Genomic DNA, 27,840 nt, shown 5'->3' on the forward strand with positions numbered 1-27,840 from the left:
GATCTCCCTAAGTTAAAATTCAGTCCATCCTCGGGACTTCCCTGGCGGTCCAGTGGTAAAGACTTCGCCTTCCAACACAGGGGGTGTGGGTTCTATCCCTGGTCAGGGAGCTAAGATTCCCACATGCCTCGCAGCCAAAAACCCAAAACACAAAACAGAAGCAATATTGTAGCAAGTTCAATAAAGACGTTAAAAATGGTCTACATCAAAAAAAAAAAAAAAAAAAATCTTAAAATTCAGTCCATCCTCTTGAGAACTTCTAAGAGCTGAAGCTAGAGCATTTCTCCAGGCTAGATGGTTTACTAGAAATTTGATTTGGGAAACATGGCTTCTTTTTTCTTTTTCTTTTTTTCTTGTATGGGATTAAAAAAGAATCCTCTAAAATTCTTCTGAAGGGTTATTTTTAGCTGCAAAAGTCCTCTTTTTCCCTTGAATTATATGAACTACCTTCCCTGGACTCTCATGTTATATGAGCTGACTTGTTATTTTGAAGAGTTCCTGAGCTTTGCCATTTCGCAGATTTCAGAGCGTTTAGAATTCCCTTTAATTCTTTATGTAATAGTTTGCTCTCATCTTCATCTTTTCTGCCTAAATATCAATCTCCGGGTGAGGTCAGTGACATCACAGATGTGACCAAGCTAGGATAATTTGCCGTGGAGAATATTCTTTCAGAGGAAGCAAGTTGTATAAATAATTTCTGCTCAGGAAACAACTGAGTTACCCATCCAGTCTCTATAGTTCTGTTTAGTGTAGTATTTAACACCCGCCACACACAGTTGGGCAGCTGACTTGTAGCTTTCGATGATGAAGAACACATTTCTAGTTTATGAGTATTACCCAATCTCTTATGCTTTGGGACTTAGGAATTTGTTTTTCAGCTATCACATTTCCTTTTCTGTTTTTGTTTTTTTCCCCCCAACATTGGATAACTAGATAGGAATGTGAAACTCCTCCAATTCACTAGAGGCCTTTTTAACTCTGAAAATAAGTTACGTAATAGAATGAAGCTGAGTGCCTGTGGCTTGTTTTACTAACTACAGTGGGAAATATTGAATCTTACAATATATGCTAGCATGTTTTTCCTTAAAAAAAAAAAAAAGCAGGACAAAGTAGATGAGAAAAAAGAGGAAGTATGGTGTCAGTTATCAATTTATTATCCCTCAGCTTCAAATCTCCCCTTCTTTGCTTTGTGATATTGGAATTGGACCCTGTAAGCCTTTCCCTTTTGCCAGCCGGTGCGGTGTTAGGCTTTGTCAGTAGAGGGACTGGAGAGACACTGCTAGGTGTATGGTCAGGCCACTCAAGATGGCTGCTCTCTTGCTCTCTGTACCGGCCCTGCTCGACCAGTGCCTGTTTCACCTACACCCTACTCACATGACTGACCTTCCTACATACTGGCCCCAGCCCCAGCTAGCGATTGTTCTTATCAAAGGGGTGGTGAGGAACGTGCCCCTTTGCTAGTTTCCCTGCTAACCGATGAGCCAACCTGACACCAATTCCCCCTATGACTGGCAATCTCCCCTTCCCCGGGGGTGAAGACTGCCACCATGTCCTGCCCACTGTAGGCCACACACAGTGGGGTGTTGCTCCAGGACCTTGCTTCAGACGTGTAAGCTCTCCCTTCCATTAAACCATTGATGTCTCTGACGCTGACTCTGGGCTCTTTCTTTGGTCTTAAAGCTGAGCAAGTGCAAGCCTTGTAGATCTGCAGGGTACAGCCCAATACAAGGTGAGAGTAGCAGGAAGTACAGCTGACCCTTGAACAACAGGGGTTTGAACTGTGTGGGTCCAATTATATGTGGATGTTTTTCAATAGTAAGTACTACAGTACTATATGATCTGCAGTTGGTAGAACCCGTGGATGCAGAGGACCTGAGGATGGTGTGGAGGGCTGACTGTAAGTTATGTGTGGATTTTCCTCTGTGCAGAGGGGTCCCCTAACCCCCATGCGTTGTTCAGAGGTCAACTGTGCTTCTCTTCCCAGGTCTGAATCTCCGTTCTTTAGTGCAAGAGTTCAGGGGTCCTCACAGACCAATTTAAGCAACGCCCTGGAGCCTTTGTCTCCTCACCTGCCAGCTGTTTCTTCAGCAGCTTCAGCTGTATCCGAGGCTGCATTCTTCCCGCTGAGAGAGCTGATCTTGACAAACGGCAGGCCCCTTGCACAGCCCAGCTCTGGCTGGTGCTCTCCTGGAAGTTTCGGTGCCACCGGCAGCTGCATGTTTCTCACGTAGCCAATAGCCACAGCCTCTGCGAAGGTGTCTGAATCTCAGCCTTGGGGAAAGAAGCCTCTCCGGAGTCCTCCACTCTTCATCAGCCTGGATGAGTGTTATTAAAGCCCACTAGGATGCAGACGATGAACTCAGAGCAGTACTTCCCTCCATTATTGGAGTTTATAGCAGAGGTCAGCACTCTTTTTTGGTTAAAGGCCAAATAGTAAATATTTCAGACTTTGTGGGCCACATACGGCGTCTGTTGCACATTCTTCTTCATTTTTTTAAAACAACCTTTAAAATTAAAAAAAAAAAAAAAAAAAAAAGACTCAGGAGCCATAGTTTGCTGACCCCTAAGTTTAGAGGATGAATAGATTCTCACTTTTTTAAACTAGAGAAGTTTAACCTAAAAAGACCTAAAACAGTGAGAATTTTAGATTTATCATAGACTTGCGTAACAATTCACCCCAAAAGTAAGCAGCTTAAAACAAAAATAATTTGTTAACTTTACTGGTTTCTGTGTGGCAGGAATTGAGGAGCAGTTTGGACGGGCAGTTCTAGCTCAGTGTCTCCCGTGAGGTTGCAGGTCTGATGGAGCTGCCGTCACCTGCAGGCTCACGTGGCTGGCTGTTGGCTGGAGGCCTCAGTTCCTTTTCACATTGGCCTCTCCGCTGGGTTTCTTGGACATGCTCATCATGTGCTGCTGGCTTCCCCCAGAGAGAGTGATCCAAGAGACTAGGCAGAAGCTACAGTGCCTTTTATGCCTCAGAATTCACACACCATCACTTCTCTGGTATTGCGTTGGCCACTCAGGTCAGCCCTAATTCAGTGCAGGAGGGCATTACACAAGGGTGTGGATGCTAGGTTGTAGGGATTTGGGGGGACCATTTTGGAAGCTGGCTACCACAAGACTGTTACATGTAATTGTTTTTAAGTGTATTCAGTAATGCTTACTGAGTTAATGGTGTTGACAAGTAGAGAATCTTGCAAACCCAACTCTTTATTTAGCAATTCGATTAATGAAATAATGTATAATTAACACACAATTACATATAAACAGCAGCTTCTAAAATGCTTAATTTATATTTATGCACAGTAAAAATGCTCTCTACTATCCATTTAATCAAATTCCTCTTAACCAAATCCCCCTTATACTTATTCCTTCCATCTGTAAAACATACAGGCATGCTTAATTCTTTTTTTTTTTTTTTTTTTTAAACGTATTTTTATTTTATTTATTTATTTATGGCTGTGTTGGGTCTTCGTTTCTGTGCGAGGGCTTTCTCTAGTTGCGGTGAGCGGGGGCCACTCTTCATCGCGGTGCGCGGGCCTCTCACTATCGCGGCCTCTCTTGTTGCGGAGCACAGGCTCTAGACGCGCAGGCTCAGTAATTGTGGCTCACGGGCCTAGTCGCTCCGCGGCATGTGGGATCCTCCCAGACCAGGGCTCGAACCCGTGTCCCCTGCATTAGCAGGCAGACTCCCAACCACTGCGCCACCAGGGAAGCCCGGCATGCTTAATTCTTAAGGCTGTTACCGTCAATTGAATTGCTGACTTACCAAGAATTAACTGTTGGTTCCCAAGCATGTTTATTAGTTGTATTTGTTATTGTAATTATGTACTTCAACTAAATGTATATAAACCAAAGAAATATGACTATAAGAGTTATATCTATGAAAATTAAGTGAAATGCTTTGGACGATTTGATGAATATGAGTTACTCAAATCTGTTGTTGAGTTAGACGTTGGCAAGCCAACAGTGAAAGCCTAGGAACAAAAATCATGAAAATCTAGAAAAGCTCTGAACTCAGATTGCTTTTGAGGGGTCTTAAAGGTCTTTCTCTAAAGAAACAGAAACTGGAGGTGTCAGAAGGTACCTTATGGGTATGGTTTTTGCAGAATACAATCAATGGATTCCCTCTCAAAGAAAAGAATTTAACCTTACAACAAAATATTGGCAAATGATTGAACACTTATTTGGTTTGGGTTAAAATTAAAATGTTTAAGGTATGTTTGTATTATTTAACATCTTTCCTCTCTACCAACTAACTACTCTTTGTGATTGCATTCGATAAGAGGAACAACCCGCCAGCCCCCCATCTTAAACTAGAAAGGCCTCTGGAAATGTGTAGTCTGGAGACTTACAACTTATATTCCAGAGGGACCTACGGGCTTGGAAAATATCTCTGGGGCTACATATTACAGGGAGGCAAAAGTGGTGGGATGGGTTAGGGAGAGTCACAGGGTCATCCCGTCACTGGGGCTCTGGTCTTCCGGAGCAGTTTCTCATGTGTCTATTTTATATATTCCTCCTGGGTAGGAATAGATTTGGACGTTCAAGGGTTTCACATTTAAAAAAATATTTGAAACCACTTACCTATTTAACTTATTAATTATACCCTTGAACAGGTCCTGGTAGAAGTTTTGGGATTTGCCCAAGAGAACATAGCTAGAGTGAATCAGTGAAAGAACCAACCAGATAAAAGCCTTAGCGAGCTGATGCCTCTACATTACTTTCCTGCTTCACTACACTCTGTCTCCTTAATAGATTAAGCAGTTTCTGAGAGAATTCTTTTTTTTTTTCTTTTTTTTCCATTCTTTCCTTTACAAGCCTCTTAACCTTATATTGCATTTAAATACACTTTAACTGCATCTTGCTAAATTCAAAATGTAAGAAATCTAAGTCTAACGAGCTTTTATATACTGAAATAGTGAACTTCTATTGTTAAAAACGATGCTGTTTTGGCCTATGACAGATCAAAAGGAAACTCAGTTCTATTTTATTAAATACTTTATTTCATCTTTTCCTGCATCAAAGCCATCAGTTCTCTGTTCTCCGTTCCCTCACTGTGTGAGTGCCTGCTTCCCATCTCTTGCCTCTGCTGATCTTCCACTTAGGTACCTTCTCCCAGGCCTTTCCTCCTTTACACTTCTACCTGTCTTCTAGGCCTAGCACATTCAATGAATGTTTTTCTCCTCTGAAGGACTGTTGCACGTGTAATCTGCCCCATGCCCCTTAGCAACCAGTTACACACTTTTTTTCCCTTCTGAGGTTATGTTGTCTTCACAGCCAGAGGGCTGGCTTCTTGAGGGCACAGACAGTGTTCTGTCCCTACTGTGGTCCTAGACTCATACTCACTCTGCCATTATGTGTTGGGCTAATTGTCATTGGATTGCATATTATGGTTTCACTGAACCACCTTAAAAAATAATCATCTTTTCTAGATTTAATTAGATCTTTGTGTTGGTTTCCTTTCTGTTTTCTTTCTTTCTTAAAATAAATTACTGGATGCCAGTAGACCTAAAAGAGCATCTTGCCATAAGATGTGTTCTGCTGTATAGTTATTTTCAGGGGTGCCTGACTAAGTAGTGATGATATTTTTAGTTGCTTTTTATTTTTGATCCCCTTGGAGTCTTCTGTCATTGCCAGTTTCTGTTTCAGCACCATCTTGATAGATGTCAGGGTGTGGTGGCCAAGTGAATGTCAGGCCCTGAGGCTGATACTCCAAACTAATGATGGAGGCAGTAAGATGCGAGGTTAGAAAGCAGAGCTGTAAGAGGCAGACATGAGACAGAAATGCATACATTGCATTTTAGGAAGGAGTCCAAAATGAAATATATAATTATAAATTCATAACATTAGAAATGACAGAAGCAAAGAAATACCTGTTAAAGTTTAAATCGTCCTGGCTTTCAGTTGAAGTCTTTTGTTTTGCATTTATTTGAATAGAACATAATATTTTACAAGAAATTTTTAAAAGAAACTGTAACTATGTCATTAAATACGCCTGCAGTGGAATAGATTGAAAGCATCTTGTGTGTTGGTTTGCAGGACTTGAGTGGAGTTGCCAGCAGTGCTACCCCATGGGGCCCTCAGCCTTCTATCATTTCAGACACCCAGGCATCAAAGCCAGGAAGACGACTTGATTAGCTCCATCTGGCTAGACCTCTCAAGTCTTGATTCTCTTCCTTTGAGAGAATTCTTGACAATAATTAGCCTAGATAAGGAGTAAAAAATTGGTAAATGTTCTTATCTGAAAGGCACTTCCCATGTAAAGTTTTTCTTCCTAAATGATTTCTTTCTCTGGGGCTCTATTATACTTTATTTGTTCTCTCCATTACTATACTTACTCTCATTATTCCTGTACTAAATCTGTTATTGTAAAGAATTATCACAAAGGAGAATTTAAATCTCAGTTCAAGAGTCCAGTTCAGATTTAGCTGAGAATCTTGAACAATAACATGCATATAGGAAGTGCATCGTGCATAAATTAAATGCATTTTCACAGAGTGAACATACCTACGCTATTAAAACCAGATCAAGAAACAGAATATTACCAGCACCCTAGAAGCCCCCTTACGCTCCCTTTTAGTCACTGCATAAACCCTGAAGTATAACCACCATCCTGCCTTCTAACACCATAGATTACTTTTCCCTGTTTTTGAAATTTATATAAATGGACTCTTAGAGCATATACTCTTTTGTACCGTTTTGCTTAGAATATTTGTGAGATTCATCCATGTTGTTGCATTGCTATAATATTCCATCTGATGAATATACCTCCATTTATTCATTGTACTGATGATGAAGATTTCTGTAGTTTCCAGAGTTTGCTTATTATAGAGAGTGCTTCTATGAATGTTCTTATGTTTGTCTTTTGAGCGCATATGCGATTATTTCTCTTGGTTTATATCTAGGAGTGGAATTGCTGGGTCATTAGGTAGGTATGTATTTGGAGATACTGCCAGTTTTCAAAGTTGTAGTTTACACACTCACCAGCAGTGTTTGAGAATTCCAGTTTGAACACAGATTTAGCCTCAGTCAGATTCCTGGCATGGGAATCTGATCGGCCCAACTTGGAGCAGATGTCTCTTCAGTTGTGATGAAGGGACTGGGGCTCACATAATACAGACCTGGTTTTGGGCATCCTATCGTTGCTACACTCTAGGTAGAATGAGAGGCAGTGTTTAGAAAATGGGAGATTGTATGAGCGAGGTAGATATCCTAAAAGATTTCATCATGTATACAAATTAGATGCATGAAGAGAGGCTCTGAATGGGGGATACATATAGCTTTGAGCCATCAGGAAAATAATGTAGTTGAAGCCATGTGACTAGGCGAGACTCCCCAAAGAGAATTCATACTGTGAGGTGAGAGAGGGTAGCATATAGTGGAACTCTGGGAAACACCAACATTTAAAGGATGACAAGACAAAGATGCTCTAAAGGAGGCTGACTGAGAGGATGTGAACAGAGATCCAAGGGAACATGGTATCACGGAAGCCAAAAAAGAGAATGTTTCAAGGAGGGATCAAGAGTGACGATTGCTTCTGTGAAGTCAGTGACTAAGGAGTTTTCATTTGCTTCAGAGGCAAGGAGAGCAGTAGCCTTCTGTAATAATTTCAGTGAAACGATGAAACAAAAGCCAGGTTGCAGTAGGTAGAGAATGAGTGAAAGCTGAAGAAGTAAGACAGCAAATGTGACCAACCCTTTCGAGTCACTCAGCTAAGAAGGGAAAAGGCGGATGGAGATGGAGGGAAGACAGAAGGTAGGAGAGGCTTGAGCAGGCTTACCTGCTGATGATCTAACTGGGAAAATATTCAGAAAAGTGAGGTCTCTAGTGTAGCAGGAAGGGATGGAATCCCAAGCTCAGGGGAAATGTGTTAGCCTTAGGGGGACACAGAAAGACTTCATCCCTGTAACACTAAGAAGGCAGGGAAGGATGGCTGGATTGGTGCAGAAGTTTGAAAGAGTTTGGTCACTCAGCACATAGCAGATACTCAGTAAATATTTGTTGAATTAACTGTTGACTGGAAGACTCCATATTTTCAGACATTATATACTGCGGTTTCATTCATCAGTTTCCTAAACATCCAGATCTCCGGTGCAAAGAGGTCTGCTGCATAGCTTCTGTCACTTAGGGCGGCAGTCACTTCCACGTCCCCCACAGTAGAGTGTGTAATAGACTGGAATTCTGTGCTTCCTAAAGAAATCCTGATATGTTCCCTTTATATAGCGCCCGTTTGTTTCCCGTTGTGGAACTGTCACTTTTGTCATAGAGAGATCTTCAAGTACTTTTGCAGTATATGAAGTTGTGACTATAAACAAATATGTGTGTATATGTATTCATTCTAATATGTATATAAATATATACATATTACATATATACTGTATAAATATACATAAATCTATAATATAAGTATATACATATTAGACCATACGTATCTAAATATTTTTAGTTTTTGGGAAAATAGAGAATAATTACATTGACTTGGTAAAATACTATGACTCATTTTTGGAGTTGTTTTTAGACCTCGAGCCATGTTATTTTGAATATCTTTAAAGGTGATAAGAACTCACCATTTGATAGTTTCAAACAGCCAAATGTTAGGAAACAAGTCTGTTGCTTTTTCTTATCCAGTTTCCAGCTTCTGTCTTAAATCTTTTTAAAGTAAATTACACGATCTAATGATATCTATGAGATACAATTGAGCAGTCCCTGAAAAGAAGCAATAATAATGGAGTTTACACTTGTGGATGTGGAAAGGGCAAATTGTAGTACCGCATTATTATTATTATTTATTTATTTATTTATTTTTATTTTTTTTAAACATCTTTATTGAAGTATAATTGCTTCACAATGGTGTGTTAGTTTCTGCTTTATAACAAAGTGAATCAGCTACAGATATACACACGTTCCCATATCTCCTCCCTCCCGCATCTCCCTCCCTCCCACCCTCCCCATCCCACCCCCCCAGGCGGTCACAAAGCACCGTGCTGATCTCCCTGTGCTATGCGGCTGCTTCCCACTAGCTATCTATTTTACATTTGGTAGTGTATATATGTCCATGACACTCTCTCATCCTGTCACATCTCACCCCTCCCCCTCCCCATATCCTCAAGTCCATTCTTTAGTAGGTCTGTGTCTTTATTCCCATCTTGCCACTAGGTTCTTCATGGCCTTTTTTTTTCTTCCTTAGATTCCATATATATGTGTTAGCATACTGTATTTGTTTTTCTCTTTCTGACTTACTTCACTCTGTATGACAGACTCTAACTCCATCCACCTCATTACAAATACCTCCATTTCATTTCTTTTTATGGCTGAGTAATATTCCATTGTATATATGTGCCACATCTTCTTTATCCATTCATCCGATGATGGACACTTAGGTTGCTTCCATGTCCTGGCTATTGTAAATAGAGCTGCAATGAACATTGTGGTACATGACTCTTTTTGAATTATGGTTTTCTCAGGGTATATGCCCAGTAGTGGGATTGCTGGGTGGTATGGTAGTTCTATTTTTAGTTTTTTAAGGAACCTCCATACTGTTCTCCATAGTGGCTGTATCAATTTACATTCCCACCAACAGTGCAGGAGGGTTCCCTTTTCTCCACACCCTCTCCAGCATTTATTGTTTCTAGATTTTTTGATGATGGCCATTCTGACCGGTGTGAGATGATACCTCGTTGTAGTTTTGATTTGCATTTCTCTAATGATTAATGATGTTGAGCATTCTTTCATGTGTCTGTTGGCCATCTGTATATCTTCTTTGGAGAAATGTCTATTTAGGTCTTCTGCCCATTTTTGGATTGGGTTGTTGGTTTTTTTGTTATTGAGCTGCATGAGCTGCTTGTAAATCTTGGAGATTAATCCTTTGTCAGTTGCTTCATTTGCAAATATTTTCTCCCATTCTGAGGGTTGTCTTTTGGTCTTGTTTATGGTTTCCTTTGCTGTGCAAAAGCTTTTAAGTTTCATTAGGTCCCATTTGTTTATTTGTGTTCTTATTTCCATTTCTCTAGGAGGTGGGTCAAAAAGGATCTTGCTGTGATTTATGTCATAGAGTGTTCTGCCTATGTTTTCCTCTAAGAGTTTGATAGTGTCTGCCCTTACACTTAGGTCTTTAATCCATTTTGAGTTTATTTTTGTGTACGGTGTCAGGGAGTGTTCTAATTTCATACTTTTACATGTACCTGTCCAATTTTCCCAGCACCACTTATTGAAGAGGCTGTCTTTTCTCCACTGTATATGCTTGCCTCCTTTATCAAAGATAAGGTGACCATATGTGCGTGGGTTTATCTCTGGGCTTTCTATCCTGTTCCATTGATCTATATTTCTGTTTTTGTGCCAGTACCAAACTGTCTTGATTACTGTAGCTTTGTAATATAGTCTGAAGTCAGGGAGCCTGATTCCTCCAGCTCCATTTTTCGTTCTCAAGATTGCTTTGGCTATTCGGGGTCTTTTGTGTCTCCATACAAATTGTGAAATTTTTTGTTAGTACCGCATTATTGTTGAAAGCCTCATACTGAGACTAGTGTCACATGGAGTGCTTTTGTAGTAGAGTAATTAAAGTCCTTCTAAAAATGCTTATATTTGGAAGTACTCTGATTTTGTTTTTCTGTATCAGTGTATCACTGTTGCCTTTCAGCTAAGAAATTTAAATATATACTGCTACTCCCTGATTTATATTCATTATGCAAATTAGGCTAGTTCCTGCTGTTGTCCATTATATACATCAGTATCTCTTCTTCACCCCACGTCAAAAAGTGGTTTCCTTTTATCAAAAATGGGTGCTGAATTTTGTCAAAAGCTTTTTCTGCATCTATTGGGATGATCATATGGTTTTTATCCTTCAATTTGTTAATATGGTGTATCACATTGATTGATTTGTGTATTGAAGAATCAACATTGTGACAATGACTATACTACCCAAAGCAATCTACAGATTCAGTGCAATCCCTATCAAACGACCAATGGCGTTTTTCACAGAACTAGAACAAAAAATTTCACAATTTGTATGGATTACTTTTAAAAAAAAAGTTGTTTCCTCTTCTAAGTCAGGCTGCTGCATCTTTTTCCTTTTCAAATGAGCTAGACTTCTTTTTAGGCCATATTTTCTACTTCTTGATACTTGACATTTTCTTAATTCATCTAGAATATAAGGTTGGAGCACAAAAAACTGCTATTGCTACCTTAAAGGGATGAAAACAGTAAATTTTTTTTTTAACTGAAAGGTTGGAGCACAAGAAGCTGCTATTGCTACTTTAAAGGGATGAAAACAGTGAATTTTTTTTAAACTGATTTTTTCCTTCAGTCACACTCCCCGATGTATTTTTAGTGAATTGGCATGTAGTAGAGTTATTGTGATATACTCTCTACTAGACTTTAATACTAAAATAATTGATCATTTGTTAACATCCATGAGAAGCAGTATTACTCAAATTTGACTGTATAGGCCAGTTTATTTTACAAGTAACTGATGCTGTCCTGGAAATGTGAGCCCCTGACTGGGTTAGTACAATAGCTGATAGACTTCTCAAGATGGGTCGCAGGCAGGATGTAAATTGAAAGAAGGAGCTGGGTTTGGGTTGAGTCGGTCTTGAAATAAACTCTGCGTGTGTGGTGTGTTTGTGTAAGATTTTCAGAATGGTCTTTTAATAATATCCTTCTAAGAATGGGTTGTTGTAGGATAAATATGATAATTTCTCCTTTAAGCTTTACTGACATATATCAGAAGGATGCCAATTCCCTAAGTAATCATAGTTTCCCAGTGGCATGCAAAAAATGTTTGACCCCTTGTTAATAGGTCACTTCTCTCTATAAATGGTAATCTTGGTGTTTGTCTAAACCTATTGTTTTTAGCACTGTTTTATTTTGAAACAATTGCAAACTTGTAGAAAAGTTGTATGAATGCTTTGTTTCTGAACAATTTGAGAATAAAGTTGTTGACATGATGCCATTCCCTCTCAAGCGCAAGAACATTCTCCAACTTAACCATGAAGGGACATCAAAATCAGAAAACTAACATTACCACTACCTTAATTCTTAGACCGTGTGCAAATTTTGCCAGTTTTCCCAATAATGTTCTCTACTGCAAAAAGTTCAGAATCACAGTTGTGTTTAGTTGTCTTATCTCCAATCTGTAACTGTATCACATTCTTTCCTTGACTTTCAACTTTCAATTTTGACTCTTTTGAAGATTACAGTTATTTTGTAGAATGTCTCTGTTTGGGTTTGTCTGGTGTTCCCTTGGGGTTTGATTCAGGTTATACATCTTTGTCAGGAATATCACAAAAGTGTTGCATGTATTCTTTCTCACTGCATGATGTCAGTTTTCCCCATGACTGACAGTGTGCACTTTGATCGCTTGATTGAGGTGGTGTCTGCCAGACCTCTTCCCTTTGCAGTTACTGTTTTTCCTTTCGTATTAATGCTTTTGTGTGGAGGCATATTAAAACTTTGTAAACATCTTGTTCCTTATCAAACTTTAAATTCATTTATTTACTTAATTATATCAGAGTGGGCTCATGGTTTCCTATTTTCTTCAATGGATTATAATCTGTTACTATCAGTATTTGTTTTAATGCCCAGATCATTCCAGATTTGATCATTGAGACTCCCTTCAAGCTGACTGGTGTGTCCTTTTGCTATGTCTCCTATCATTCATTGAGCACTTCCTTGCTTTCCAAGTTCATCTCGTCCTTTCCATGCCCCAGCCCTGGAAATTAGCCATTTCTTCAAGGAGCTCTGGTTCCCTTTGGGTAAGAATTGTATTTAGAAGCTGAGAACTGGATGCCACATACGCTCATTATTGGGAGTGTTACTGTTCACAGTGCCCTTCAAAAAATTTTTACATATTTTTCTTTATATAAAAATATAAATATATAAAATTTAAATCTTTTACATTTATATACACATATACATTCAATCTTTTTTGAAGTACTATATTTATTTTGTTGGCTTTATTTATTTATATTTTTACATATTAAAAACCATGAATGCATACCAATACTTCCAATTTCATTCCAGTACTACAGGGTTCATTCCAGTTTTCTCCCTTTCCATAGTGTAGCTCCCTCCTTTGGCAGAGTAAATCTGGCTTCCATTATTCTTGATATTTTTGCTTATTTGGTCAGTTTTCTGGTATGTGACAGCCTCTCATCTCTGCCACTAGTCCTTTCCTGCATAGATGCCTTCTTCACCCGATTTGGGCTCCAACACCTGGTTCTGAGCCTACCTTCCATGTGGATGCCCTCTTCACTCCCATTCAGGTTCTGCTATCCCCCACTAATCCCCCTTACACTATGTGGACAGCCTCCTTGCCATGCTTAGGTTCCGACACACCCCTGCCAGCTTCCCCTCTGCGTGGACGCCCTCTAGCCACGCTTGGATTCAGACTCCCCACTTCGGGCCACTCCTCTCCCCATGAGGACCCTTCTCAGAATGAATCTTTAAATTAAATAGAATGAATCCCAAGCAGGAAAATGAAATTAGATCTGTACCTGACACACTTTGGGGAAACTGTAGAATCCCAGAAGCAGAAAGATGGAAGAAAATCTTTCAGAAAGTCTTAAATTTACAGAAGATGTGATAATAGAGGGCAGAAGGCAAAGGAATATCTTCAAAGTTCTGAGGGCAAGTAACAACTTGGAATTTTATATCCAGTAAACTGTTATTTTCAACAGCATTAAGTTTAAGAGATTAAAAGATTCTTACTGAAAGTTCTTCTCAGGAAGCATGAAATTGAACACATAAACAAACAGGGTGTAAGAAGAAATGGAGAGCAAAATAGTTGGAAAACTTACAGATGAATCTAAGAAACAATCACTATATAAAACAACATGAGATGCTAATTTGGGGGTTCTAAAAAAATAAGGTCAAAATAATTCATTCTTAATTGTGATTGATACTGTCTAAGATCCTGTTGTTGTTCAGCCGTAGGGTAGAGAAATTAACTTTACACACCAAGCCAAATAAGAATGTCTCAGAATGTAAAGGGCAAACACTAAAAGGATAGAAGAAAAAAAAAAAAACCCATATACTTCCAAACCAATAAAGAGAGATAAAGGAGTCTAAAAAAACAGTTAAATTATTAGGAGATAAGAAAGAAGAAGGAAGCAAAAGAAAATCAGGGTAAATAGAAAGCACAAAATAAGGTGACAGATATCCAAATTTATCTGAAATAACAATAAATGTAAACAGATTAAACTCAATAGGAAAAGGACAGAAATTGAATTTATAACATAGACTGAGGGTTTACTACTCATACATAGGCTCTCAGTGAAAGCACTCATCTAAGTTCTAGTGAGCAAAATTTAACATGGAAGGAATAAGAATGCAGAAGAAGCGTTGAACAAGGAAATGGGTAAAATACAAGCATAAAAAAAGAATGAAACTCAGTCATTTTAAACCATATTTTATGTACCACCTACAGTGGAGTTCTGTGGAATGTTTGAAGCAAGCAGATAAACTCCTTGGTTACATAATTGTTTTGCTTTGAAGCTTATCCTTGGGTTCATTAGTTTTCCACCCTGTGGTGCATCATGATTTTTTGTAGAACCTCACACTGAGCTCCAAGCTTTCATGATTTCTTTTTGCTTCTCTGGACAAAAACAAAAATCAAACTCCTGTATAGCAATTCTCTTTTGATGTTCTCTTCTGACTTGTCTCTAGATTTATATTTTAAATCTGCCCAACAAAAATTGCATTTTGTAGCACACACTAGGCAGTTGTCTTAATTAATACTCCAGTCTCTTTCAGGTACTACATGAATCATCACTGTTAAAATAAATTTTTCTTTTTGATCTGAGCAGACCGAGAAGAGTAGTTAATATGCAACATGATTGAAACAAAAGAAACAGGAATAACAGCATATAGCACTTGGCTAGCAACCAATAATAACTTTCACTTACTGACTGTAGATTCTCAGCCAGGCCACATTTATATCCCTCTAAACACTTGGCATTTAAGCCAGTGATCCTTCGTTCTCTGGACTGACCTCAGCAGGACCCCTGAAATTACGTTCGTGTGTGTTTGTGTGTGTGTGTGTGTATATGTGTATGTATCCCTCCCTCCCTTCCTTCCTTCTCTCCTTCTTTCCTCCTTTCTTCATTCAACAAAGAAATGCTTTTGAGAGCAAAATTCTAAAGAAGGATTACAACCCAGAAAGATGATACTAGACTAATTTGCTTATCCTACTCTAGTCTGTTACAAAACATATTGAAATATTAGAGTATACTGGCTAAAAAATAAATTATTTACAATTAATAAATTGGTTTCAACATTATTGCATGAATGCAGTTTCTTAAGATTTGTTTGTGATAGAAGTACCTAGTATTTTATCCTTCTAGTTCAGATCACTGGTACCTGGGAGCCTTCTTTACATGGGTTTCAATAGTGTGGAGCTGGTTTTAACAGGTGTTTCTATCTTCCCAGGATCCCTTCTTTACTCTTCATCTGGAAATAGAGCCCACTGCTCCCCACAGGTGTGGGCACAGCATGTGATAACCTGAGCCAGGATCCCTTTTCCCACTGGGTGACAGTACAGTGAAGCGATTTAAAGAGTCGGGGCTCCTAACAGCTTGACACTGTGCTCACTTATTAGCTGTGTGACTTTAGACAGATTACTTAATCTCCCTGTGTTCAGTATTCTGATAATTGAAATATGGGAAATAACCTGCACACAGATGTCTATAGAAGCTTTATTCATAATTGCCAAATTCATAATTGGAAGCATTCAAGTTAAGTTAGCCAATAGACAAATTGTGGTACATCCAGACAAAGGAATATTATTAAAGCACTAAAAAGAAATGAGCAATATAGACAATAATGTGTTATAATCATTGAACTTGCTAGGAGACTAGATCTTAATTATTCCCACCACAAAATAGAAATGGTACTTATGTGATGTGATAGAGATGCTAACTATCGCTACCGTGGCAATCATATTACAATGTATAAATGCATCAAATCAACATGCTGTACACCTTAAATTTACAGAATGTTGTATGTCAAATATATTTAAATAAAAAATTATAAAGAACAAAGAAATGAGCTATCAAGCTATGAAAAGACATGGAACAATCTTAAATGCGTATTACTAAGTGAAAGGAGCCAATCTGAAAAGGCTACATACTATATGATTCCAACTACATGACATTCTGGAAAAGGCAAAACTATGGAGACAGTAAAAGGATCTGTGGTGGCCAGGAATTATAGAGGAGAGAGGGATGAGATGAATAGGCAAAGCAGAGGATTTTTAGGGCAGTGAAGCTACTCCCTGTGATACTACGATGGTGGATGTGTCAAAACCCATAGAATGTACAACACCAAGAGTGAACCCTAATATAAACTATGAACTTTGGGTGATAAAGGTGTTCAATATAGGTTCATGGATTGTAACAGATGTACCACTCTGGTGCTGGATGAAAGGCCAGGAGTATATGAGAACTCTGTACTCTCTGCTCAATTTTACTGTTGTAAAACTGTGCTTAAAAAAAAAAAAGTGGGGGAGAGGCATGCTGGATTAGCCCCACATGCTCTCGTTTACCAACTCCAGTTCTCCAGTGACTTCCTATTATATCAATGTTCAGTTAAGTGATAAGTGAGCAGTAAATACATTTGAATGGAAAAAAGATGGAAAGTAATGGTATGTAGCTCATGCGGTTTCTATAAAGATTAAATAAGATACTGCATGTAAAACATTTAGCTGTACAAAATGGGGGAGAAGAGCATCCTAGACAGAGAACAGCGTGTTATGCCCCTGAGATTTGAGAAACTTGTCATGTTCTAGGAATTGAGGGATGACAGTAGGATCAGAGTAAGGAAAGCAAGGAAGAAGAGGGGAATGAGATGAGATTGGCAAGACAAGCAGTGTCTAGGTCATGTAGCATCTCATTGGCCGTGATAAGCTTTTATTCTGTTGAAGTGTGAAGGGGAATCCCTTGAAGAATTTTAAGCAAAGGAATGTGATGATACTATTTACATCTTAAGAAGATCACTTTTGATGCGTTGAGGAGGGTAGCATGGAGGAGAGCAAGGGTAGAAGCAAATAAACAAGTTTGGAAACTGCTGCAGTAGATAATGGTGGCCTGGACCGGAGCATTAACAATAAAAATGGAGAGAAATGGATGAACTATGTAGGTAGAATGGATGGGTGGATGGAATTGACAGACTCAAGAATGACTCCTGGCTTTGACTTCAACAGCCAGGGAGGTGATGGGTCAGTTATTACAGGGAAAGATGAACCAGAGGAAGGGGTTTCAGGGGGAAATCAAGAGTTTCGTTCTGGATAAATTCACTTTCAGATGTGTGTGATTATGTGAGGGGAGATGTTAGTCAAGTATTGGATGTCCTAGTCTGGACCTCAGGAGGGGTCTGGCTACGTGGTTGAGGGGCTGGAGATAGAAGCCTGTTGGTAGTATGTTGGGTTTTTCTTTTTTTTTTTTATGGAGGTTTAGTTGATGTACAATATTATATAAGTTTCAGGTGTACAACATAGTGATTCAAAATTTTTAAAGGTTATACTCTGGTTATAGTTATTATCAAATATTGGCTATATTCCCTGTGCTGTACAACACATCTTTGTAACTTATTTATTTTATACGTAATAGTTTGTACATCTTAAGATAGGTTGTTACCCCTGTCTTGCCTTCCCCACCCCCCGTTGGTAGTTTGTTTGACTGAATGGGAACCTTAAACTTGTACGGTGCTGTAAGTCTCAATAAAACTGGAAGAAAAACAGTTTTTTAAAGAGTGAATGGGAGTTGAAGATGAACCAGTGTAGACAAAATGAAAAGTTTGGCCAAGGAGAACATACAAATGTGCCAGAAGCTCGGGGGATATGTGGTTATTAGAAGGTTTGGAACTTTTTAAAGATGAGAGATATTATAGCATATTTGCTGATTGTATTGAACCTGTGGAGTGTGAGAGGCAGTGATTAAGAGGGAGTTAGGATTCTGAGAAAGCTTTGCCATGTATAAGATGGAGAACACCTGAGGAGGGATTGGCCTTTGAAAGTGAAGGTCACTTGACTGCAGTAGGAGGGAAGGAAGCAATGGTGGGAACAGATGGAGTTCTGTAGGTTTTATGGTGGGAAGATGAGAGCACTAAGTGTAAGAGTTGGCCACGCAGGGTGGGTACACTGAGGGCTTTCCAGGCAGGAATGGGAATAAGTGCGAAGGCAAGGAAGCATGAACAGTGTGCCGTATTCGGGAAACGGCAGTACGCTCTGCATATCTGAAATAGCGGGTTGGGAGGGGGCCGGTGCTGGTCATGATAAGGGGAGGCGGGATAAGCGGACAGGAATCAGCTCAGGGTAAGTTTTCTTTGGAGTTGTTTCCCTTTGCAATAGAGAACAAACAAGAGGTTTTAAAATCTAGAAATAGTTTGACTTTGTGTAATTTTAGAAGATTGGAGTAGATCTTAATCTGGAACGGATTGGTGGGAGAGGCCAGTTAGGAAGCTGTTACAGTGATCTGGGTGAGATGGTGAGGATCTGAACTAGGGCAGTGGAGGTGGAGATAGACGGGAGAGGATGGGTTTGAGAGCGCTGTAAGAAGTAGAACCGGTAGGCCTTAGTGACAGTTCAGTTGTAACTACTGGTCTACCAGCTATTTTATGGAATATTAGTTGTTTAGGATAACTCTCTAGTTATCTACGCCTCTAGTCTAATGACTAGTAATTAGTGGTGTGAGTCCATCAAGGAGAAGATCAGGTCCATGGAGGAACAAGAAAGAGCTTAGTTCAGGAGGTACTGAGCTTGAGGTACCTGTGGGCTGTCCCAGTGAAGATGTCTGGTAAGCCTGTCTGAGGATGAGCCTCCAGGGGGAAGCTTGTTGCTCCAGGGATGCCCAGCTGGGTCTGTTACTGTTTGATTCTGAATCTTATGAAGATTTGCCTGTTTGGGTTCAGATTAATAATTTGGGTGTTCCACTGAGTAAAACAATGTGAAAGAAAGAAAATGTTCCCCCAAAAGTCTGATAATACATTATCAGGATCCTAAAACTATTACCACTTTGTGATCCAGTCACTCTGGAATCTACCCTAAAGGAAAAAAAAATGCAAACAAAGGACTTCCCTGGTGGCGCAGTGGTTAAGAATCCGCCTGCCAATGCAGGGGACACAGTTTCGAGCCCTGGTCCGGGAAGATCCCACATGCTGCAGAGCAACTAAGCCTGTGTGCCACAACTACTGAGCCTGCGCTCTAGAGCCCACAAGCCACAACTACTGAGCACACTTGCCACAACTACTGAAGCCCATGTGCCTAGAGCCCATGCTCTGCAACAAGGGAAGCCACCGCAATGAGAAGCCCGCGTGCTGCAGCGAAGAGTAGCCCCCGCTCGCCGCAACTAAAGAAAGCCCGCGCACAGCAACGAAGACCCAATACATCCAAAAATAAAAATAAATAAATAAATTTATATTAAAAAATGCAAACAGATTTACGTGCAAAGATGTTTTGAATCAGTTTAGTTGTAATGGTGAAAGCGAAATACAATACACATAGAAAATAAACTAGAAGGTATACGTCAGTGTTAACTGATAATTCTAGATGGTGGCCTTATTGATGACTTTTATTTTCTTCTTTTTTTTTTTTTAAATTGTTGCCAACTAATCAAATGCAAATCAACTTCTAGAAAGTTGGGTATAAATTATTTATTTATTTATTTATTTTTTATCTTATGGCTGTGTTGGGTCTTCGTTTCTGTGCGAGGGCTTTCTCTAGTTGCGGCAAGTGGGGGCCACTCTTCATCGCGGTGCGCGGGCCTCTCACCATCGTGGCCTCTCTTGTTGCGGAGCACAGGCTCCAGACACGCAGGCTCAGTAGTTGTGGCTCACGGGCCTAGTTGCTCCGCGGCATGTGGGATCTTCCCAGACCAGGGCTCGAACCCGTGTCCCCTGCATTGGCAGGCAGATTCCCAACCACTGCGCCACCAGGGAAGCCCCTTATTTTCTTCTTTTTGTGAGTCTGTGATTTATAGATTTTTCTAAAATGAGCATGCATTCCTCTCTGACACAGAAAAAAACTTTGTAGAGATGGTGTATAAAATGGAAATGTCCAACAATAGGTATATAAATAATAAATTCTGTTACATCTGTAGGATAAGTGGCTATGGAGCAATTTAAATTATTTTGTTTATGAAAGTTTTTAATGAAGTAAGAAAATGCTTATAAAACATTAATGGTCAGCTCTCAACTCTATGATTATATGAGCATATATATTTATGGAAAGGCTGGCATAAGTCAGGGGTTGGTGGAATTGTGTATGCTCATTTTCTCTATTTTCCAAGTTTCCACAATGAGCTTTTATTACATTTCTTTAAATCTTTTAAAAATTTTTTCTGGTTTCTATAGGGTTTTTTGCTTCTTTTTTCTACTTTCCTTGAAAAACTTGTTCTATTCTTTTTCCTTTTTCTACCACTGTAGAAACTGTACTTTGAATGGTTTCCTTTAAGTGTTTAATATACACATACTCAACTATAACTTTCCTAACAAAGTCTTAGGTTTCTCACCATCTTTGCCCTCCTCTGAACGTGACGAGGATCTTCACATGTTCTAAGAATCCACTGAATATAGCATGCCAAATCTTGTTTAGCTTTCCACTCATTTTAACACAAGAAATGGTTTAAGATTTCTTACAATAAGTAGTTTATTTACCAACATATTTTACAGCTTTGGCTTTGTATTAGTTTCCTAGGGCTTCCATAACAAGAGTTCCTCAGATTCAGTAGCTTAAACAACAGATTTATTTTCTCACAATTCTGGAAGCCAGAAGTCCGAGGTAAAGGTGTTGGCAGGGTTGGTTTCTTCTGAGGCCTCTCTCCTTGGCTTGTGGACAGCTGCCTTCTCATTGTGTCCTCACAGGGTTTTCCTCTGTGTGCACACATGTCTGTGTCCAAATCTCCTCTTTTTATAAGGACACCAGTCACATTGGATTAGGGCCCACACTCATGACCTCATTTTGACTTACTTACCTCTTTAAAATACAGTCACATTCTGAGGTCTTGGGGGTTAGGACTCCAACATATGAATTTGGTGGGGAGGTGGGGACACAACTCAGCTCATAACTGTGTTCTCCTGCATCTGGGTTTAGTTCCCTTCTCTCTAGGAGGTTCCTTAGCAAAGATGTGTGGGAAAGAAACTATGATCTCTGTACATCTGAAAATCTCTTCATTTCCTTCAACCTTAAGTAATGTTCCTAAATATAATGTTTTAGATTGATAGTTATTTTCCCTTAGCACCTTGAAGATATTCATACATTCATTTACCATGTATTTATTGAGCCCCTGTAGTATGTCAGGTACTATACTATTCCAGGTGCTGGAACTACAGTAGTCAGCCAGAGAGTATGCGCTCTAGAGGGACAAAATGAAATAGCATTTGTACATTTGTATGAAGATAAGTTTTCATTTCTCTTGGGTAAACAGCTAGGAGTGGTATTGCTGGGTCACATGGCAGTGTGTGTTTAACTTTATAAGAAACTGCTAAAAGTTTTCCAGAGTGGTTGTACCATTTTACGTTCTTGCCAGCAGTGTATGAGATCGATTGCTATTTAAAGGTTTAAAGTTTCTGTATCTTTCTGTGTTGTACCTGGGTGAAATATTGTCTAATTCACTAGTTTTCTTTTCTATTGACTTTATCTAGTCTAGAATTTATTTAGTTCATTAAAGCTGGGTTTTTTACATGTATATAGATTTTCTCCATTTTTGCCATAGAAATCCCTAATTAGTTGATCCAAGTTACTAATTTTTGTTTTATTTCTACCAGTTTAGTATCATAATTTCTTATTGATTTTCTGGATGCTAATTCTCCTTTTTATCTCTTTGAAGACTCTAAATATAATTTGTGTTAAAGTCAGTTTTGGATGACTCTCTTATTTTTATTTTCCCTAAATGGAATTAAGGGAAATCGTCTAAATAAATTTGTTGGTTCCTTCTTAGCATTTAATTTCTCATATAGTAAAATTCTGGATTACAGACTCTAAGTAGGAGTTTATTTTTCAGTCTGTACTCACCCCTTTCTGGCTAGTAATTTTATATTGCCTCCAACCGGGCTTTTGTGGCCAGAGCTCAGAATTGGTTCTTAAAGTGCCACCTTAAGGTCCCTGTCTGGGGAGGTTGCTGTGATATTGGTGATATCACAGATCAAGTCATCAAATCACTGGAAAGCTTGGCTTGATCTTCCCATGGGCTACTTTAGTCTGTCCTACCCCAAAAGAGTCAAACTCTTTAGCTACTTCTTCTGTTCTGGACTATTAACAGATAATTTTTGGGAAAAGGTAAAAATATGACTCTCATACAGTTATAAGACTGAACATGCATTAACGAATTTATTTTACTCTTATGATATGAAGGAAACCAGGCAGATGTAATATCCAGTTAAAAGGAAAAATCAAAACAGCGCAAATTTATATGGAGAAAAGAATGTTAAGATGAATGCAGGTAGAGATAAAACCGGTGTTTGGGTTAGTGTGGGGTGTCAATTAGATCACTGACAGATTGGACAAAAGTGACATACCTGTCAATTACCTACAGCTCACAAGTAGTTCCAAAATGGCTTCAAACCAGTGAACAGGGCTAGAATGTGATAACTTGAAAAAGAGTGCTATGCACTGTTTACGACAGTCAAGACATGGAAACAACCTGAGTGTCCATCGACAGAGGAATGGATAAAGATGTGGTACATATATACAGTGGAATATCACTCAGACATTTCTCCAGAGAAGATATACAGGTGGCCAAGAGGCACATGAAAAGATACTTAACATCACTAGTTATTAGAGAAATGCAAGTCAAAACTACAGTGAGATATCACATCACACCAGTCAGAATGGCCATCATCAAAAAAGCTGCAAACAATAAATGCTGGAGAGGGCGTGGAGAAAAGGGAACCCTCCTACACTATTGGTAGGAATGTAAGTTGGTATATCCACTATGGAGAACAGTATGGAGGTTCCTTAAAAAACTAAAAATAGAGCCACCATATGATCCAGCGATCCCAGTCTTGGGCATATGTCTGGAGGAAAACATGGTTCGGAAGGATACGTGCACCCTAATGTTCATTGCCACTGTTTACAACAGCCGAGACATGGAAGCAACCTGAATGTCCATTGACAGATGAGTAGGTAAAGAAGGTGTGGTGCATATATACAATGGAATATTACTCAGCCATTAAAAGGAATGAAATAATGCCATTTGCAGCAAAATGGATGGACCTGGAGATTATCATACTAAGTGAAGTAAGTCAGACAGAGAAAGACAAATATCATAAGATATCGCTTATATGTGTAATCTAATAAAGAAAAGATACAAATGAACTTATCTATAAAACAGAAACAGACTCACAGACTTAGAGAATGAATTATCAAATTTATCATTACCAGGGGAAAGGGTGGCGGAAGGGATAGATTGAGAGTTTGGGATTGACATGTACACACTGCTGTATTTAAAATAAAATGCCTTTCCTGAAAAAAAAAAGTCTACAAATAACAAATGCTGGAGAGGGTGTGGAGAAAAGGGAGCCCTCCTACACTGGTGGTGGGAATGTAAGTTGGTAAAGCCACTGTGGAGAACAGTATGGAGGTTCCTCAGAAAACTAAAAATAGAATTACCATATGATCCAGCAATCCCACTCCTGGCATATATCCAGATGAAATTATAATTCAAAAAGATACATGCACCCCTATGTTCATAGCAGCACTATTTACAATAGCCAAGACATGGAAACAACCTAAATGTCCATCAACAGATGAATGGATAAAGATGTGGTACATATGCACAGTGGAATACTACTCAGCCATAAAAAATGAAATAATGCCATTTGCAGAAACAATGGATACAGCTAGAGATGATCATACTAAGTGAAGTAAGTCAGAAAGAGAAAGACAAATACCATATGATATCACTTACATGTGGAATGAACCTGTCTGTGAAACAGAAGCAGAATCACGGGCATAGAGGATAGATTGGTGGCTGCCAAGGGGGAGGGGGTTGGGGGAGGGATGAAGTGGGAGGCTGGGGTGAGCAGATGTGAGCTTTTATATATAGAATGGATAAACAACAAGGTCCTACTGTATAGCATAGAGAACTATATTCAGTATCCTATGATGAACCATAATGGAAAAGAATTTTTTAAAAAAGGAATGTATATATATATATATATATATATATATATATGTATAACTGAATCACTTTGCTGTACAGCAGAAATTAAAACAACATTGTAAATCGACTAGACTTCAATTTAAAAAGTTGATTAAAAAAGGAAAGATAGATAAATAAATAAATAAATAAATAAAAACATTGCCACCCCCCGACTCCCACCCAAAACAAGTGTGCCGTAAACAGTGCATCATTTTCCGTTGAGACGCTTTCCCTGCAGGACCCAGAACCTTAGCAGACTCTCTACTTGCTTGAGCCTTGCTTATCACATTGTTTCTGTCTTGGTTTTGGTACAGGGAGATACATATGTTGTTTCTGAGCATGGAGCAGAATTGTCACTTAAGTGTTAACTTACACAATCTTGAATGTGAATTACGTCTTTCTTTTGTTAATAATAATAAAGATATATACTATAAAATATGACGTAGCTCTCGAAGCAATCGGATCTTGTTAAGTGGCCCCAACATGTGATCATTGTACATCTCCTTTCTGCCTCCCTGTTACTTTGAAACTCAAACAGATCTTTTCGTATTAATGACAGTTTCCTTCTTTTAACTATAGCCCTGGCTTCTTTTTCTTTCCTTTCCCTTTCCCTTTCCGTTCCGCCAAACTCGTCCCCTTCTTTTTTCTCACAGCCCGTTTCTTCCCGAACCCTCTGCCTGTCAAAGATCATGGCAGCTGGTATGTCTTGAAGCTGGGATTCCAGCTTGGTTCTGATGGCAAAGCCTTTGCCCTTCCCGCTCAACCATCATGACCCTGCAGGAAGGCTTAGGAAATGGCCTTTGAGCTGGGCCTGGAGGGAATGACAGGGTTTGTTAGGCAGAAGTGGATAAAGAAGGCGGCACTTTAATACATCAGTGGCGCACAGCTCGTCTGCCTGGGCCCTAAGCTCCTGCTGTAAGAGAACAGTAAGTGATGGAGCTGTGGAGGGGAGGTGGCCTGTACTGCTCATGTGAGGCGCGTAGACCATACCTTACACTGGCTTGACGCTTTGTTTGTTTAATTTTTATATCTGCTCTGCAAGATAGATGTTGTTATCCCCACCTAACCCTTCAGAGAACAGAAGCACAGTCCTGTGACTTATCTGTGATCTCCAGCTATTAAGTGGTTAAACTGAGTTGAGAACTCTGGGGTCACTGTTCTTTCTACTTTATATAAACTGTTGAAGTCCCTGGGGTTTTAAGCAGGGTGTGAAGTGATTAGAATTGTATTTAGGAAAAAGATGTGATAAAAGAGAAGCCTGAGTCATCTTTTGACCTGATACTGAATATCATTTGAAGGCAGTAACCCTTGTCCCAGCGCTAAAATTTAGAGTTCAAAATGATTCTACGCAGAAGATTAGAAATAGTGCCCTGAAGGCCTCAGAGGGTCTGCTAGAACCCAGCTACTCAAAAGGGTGAACTTCACACCTGTAACTTCAGTATAACCCTGGGGCTTATTAAAAATGCAAATTCTCATACCCCTACCTCAGACTTACTAGATCAAAAAATCTAGTAAAGGTGGAGTCCAGTAATCTGTTTTTAACAAGCCCTATCTATTTAGCAGTGGACAGTATTGTAGTAGCCAGGTGATTCTTAGGTATGCAAAAGCTTGAGAAAGCTTTAATATTCTTCCCTGGCCACTCTGCCTTCTTTCAACATTTCCTGGTTGTCAAGTGGTTGCCTCTAAAATGATAATAGTAGTAGAGAAACTTCATCAGCACATTAAATGATAAGTACTTTGTGAGCAGGAATTATCATCTTTGGCATCTAGGAATTTGACTTATAAACTGTCTTTAGCATTATATAAACTCTAGCATAAAATTTAACCCACGTGTAAAGGTGGCAGTATATGGAAAAAGTTTGGAAGGATACACACCAAACCACTGTTAAAGAAAAAGTTATTCATGACACTTGTTAAGGAATGTAAGGTAGACTTTATTCAGGGGGACTGCTACAGTGGGGTTTTGTAATAGGGGAGAGAGATTGGGCTCATCCCTTTCACAACTGGGAACAGTGGGGATTTATATCCAACGAGCAGAGTTGGAGGGGCGGTGAATGGGAATACTAAGAGGATGGAGTAATTCTTTGCTCACCTGACCTAGCAGGATTCTTGTTGAAGACAGACTAGGGTGATCAGATAATACCTGGGGAATGGTGGAGGATGAGGAATTTGATCGGATACTGAGGGTTGGGGGGTTCTGGCTAAACTAACTCGACAACATTCTTGCTAAAGCTGGCCTCCTGGAGGACATGCACGAGGATGGGGCTTAGTCAGGCTTAGAGGACCCTGACTAAAGTTTGGTTGAGGAGGGAGTCTTTGTCACCACTACCATGATTATCTAACACAGGGCTTCTCCGGTGGCGCAGTGGTTAAGAATCCGCCTGCCAATGCAGGGGACATGGGTTCGAGCCCTGGTCCGGGAAGATCCCACGTGCCGCGGAGCAACTAAGCCTGTGCGCCACAACTACTGAGCCTGCGCTCTAGAGCCCGCGAGCCACAACCACTGAGCCTGTGCGCCTAGAGCCCGTGCTCCGCAACAAGAAGCCCGCGCACCACAACGAGGAGTAGCCCCTGCTCGCCGCAACTAGAGAAAGCCCATGCGCAACAACAAAGACCCAACACAGCCAAAAAAATAATTAATTAATTACTTAATTAATTAATTAATTAATTAAAAAAAACAAACCACCAATACAAACCCTAGAAATACATCCCGTAGTAAGGTAGCCATTCAGATGTTCTAGACCCAGCAGTGCCGTCCAGTAGAACTTTCTGTGATGATGGAAATGATCTATTTCTGTGCTGTCCAATACGGTAGCTACTAGACCCAGAGCTATAGAGCAGTTGAAATGTGGCAAAGGTGACTGACTGTGAGAAACTGAATTTTTAGTGTTATTTAATTTTAACTGATTTAACTTTAAATGGCTGCATGTGACTAGTGGCTCCCATATGGGACAACACAGTCAGAAAGGTCTAGTGAGCTCCTCTAAGGGCTTGCCTGGGTATGTGTGGGACGCTGAAGTTTTCGTCATGCTTGCCATACAACATTAAAACAGTCTTCTAGTACAGACACTTATTTCAGCTTTCCCACTTTTCCTAAAAGAAAAAAAATCATTTTTTTCTTACAGGTTTTGTGTGTGAAACTGTGTGGAAATCTGAAATTCTATCAATCAAATCTTTATAGTACAGTGGTGCCATCTGACGGTAAGTTTTCTTATCACTTCTTTGATTCCCCATGCTAATTTATTTCCAGTCTTCCAAATAAAGTGAGAAGTGTGAGTTTTGAGCAAAACAGACTTTTCTTGTATTGCCCCTCCCACCCCCCTCAGAGTTCAGTTCCTTCCTTTTCTGCTCCCATAAGATCTCTGATGTCTCTTGGCAAACTCCCACTCCAACAATCAAAGGAGCTGCAGATGACTTAGAAGCAGTTTCTGCCCTCAATAAATTTTTACCTGGGAAGACTCTAAGCAGGTAATTATAATAAAGTGTGATACATGCTTAATAAAATGTTATAGAATGGTGGGGAATATGTAAACTAGTATAATGAAGGCACAGTAGGCGTGATGTAAATTATTATATAGGCATTCAGAGGGTTATGAATTCTATATTTAGGCATCCCTTCTAGAATTTTTGTAGTTAATCATCTTTTAATAATAATTTTAAAAGTTATTTTTAAAGGAAATTTTATCCATCCTCTATTACCATCTTTTTT

The 27,840-nt window shown here is 39.4% G+C and overlaps 1 protein-coding gene across 1 annotated transcript in view; it reads left to right on the forward strand.

Moving 5' to 3' along the window:
• Window positions 1–27,840, forward strand: part of MCUB (mitochondrial calcium uniporter dominant negative subunit beta) — a 93,879-nt gene that overhangs the window by 45,697 nt on the left and 20,342 nt on the right. The window contains 1 exon segment of the mRNA XM_068543295.1: window positions 27,257–27,332. Within this exon segment, the coding sequence (XP_068399396.1) occupies window positions 27,257–27,332 (76 nt within the window).

Source organism: Eschrichtius robustus, chromosome 4 (genome assembly GCF_028021215.1).
Source record: "Eschrichtius robustus isolate mEscRob2 chromosome 4, mEscRob2.pri, whole genome shotgun sequence".
NCBI lineage: Eukaryota > Metazoa > Chordata > Mammalia > Artiodactyla > Eschrichtiidae > Eschrichtius > Eschrichtius robustus.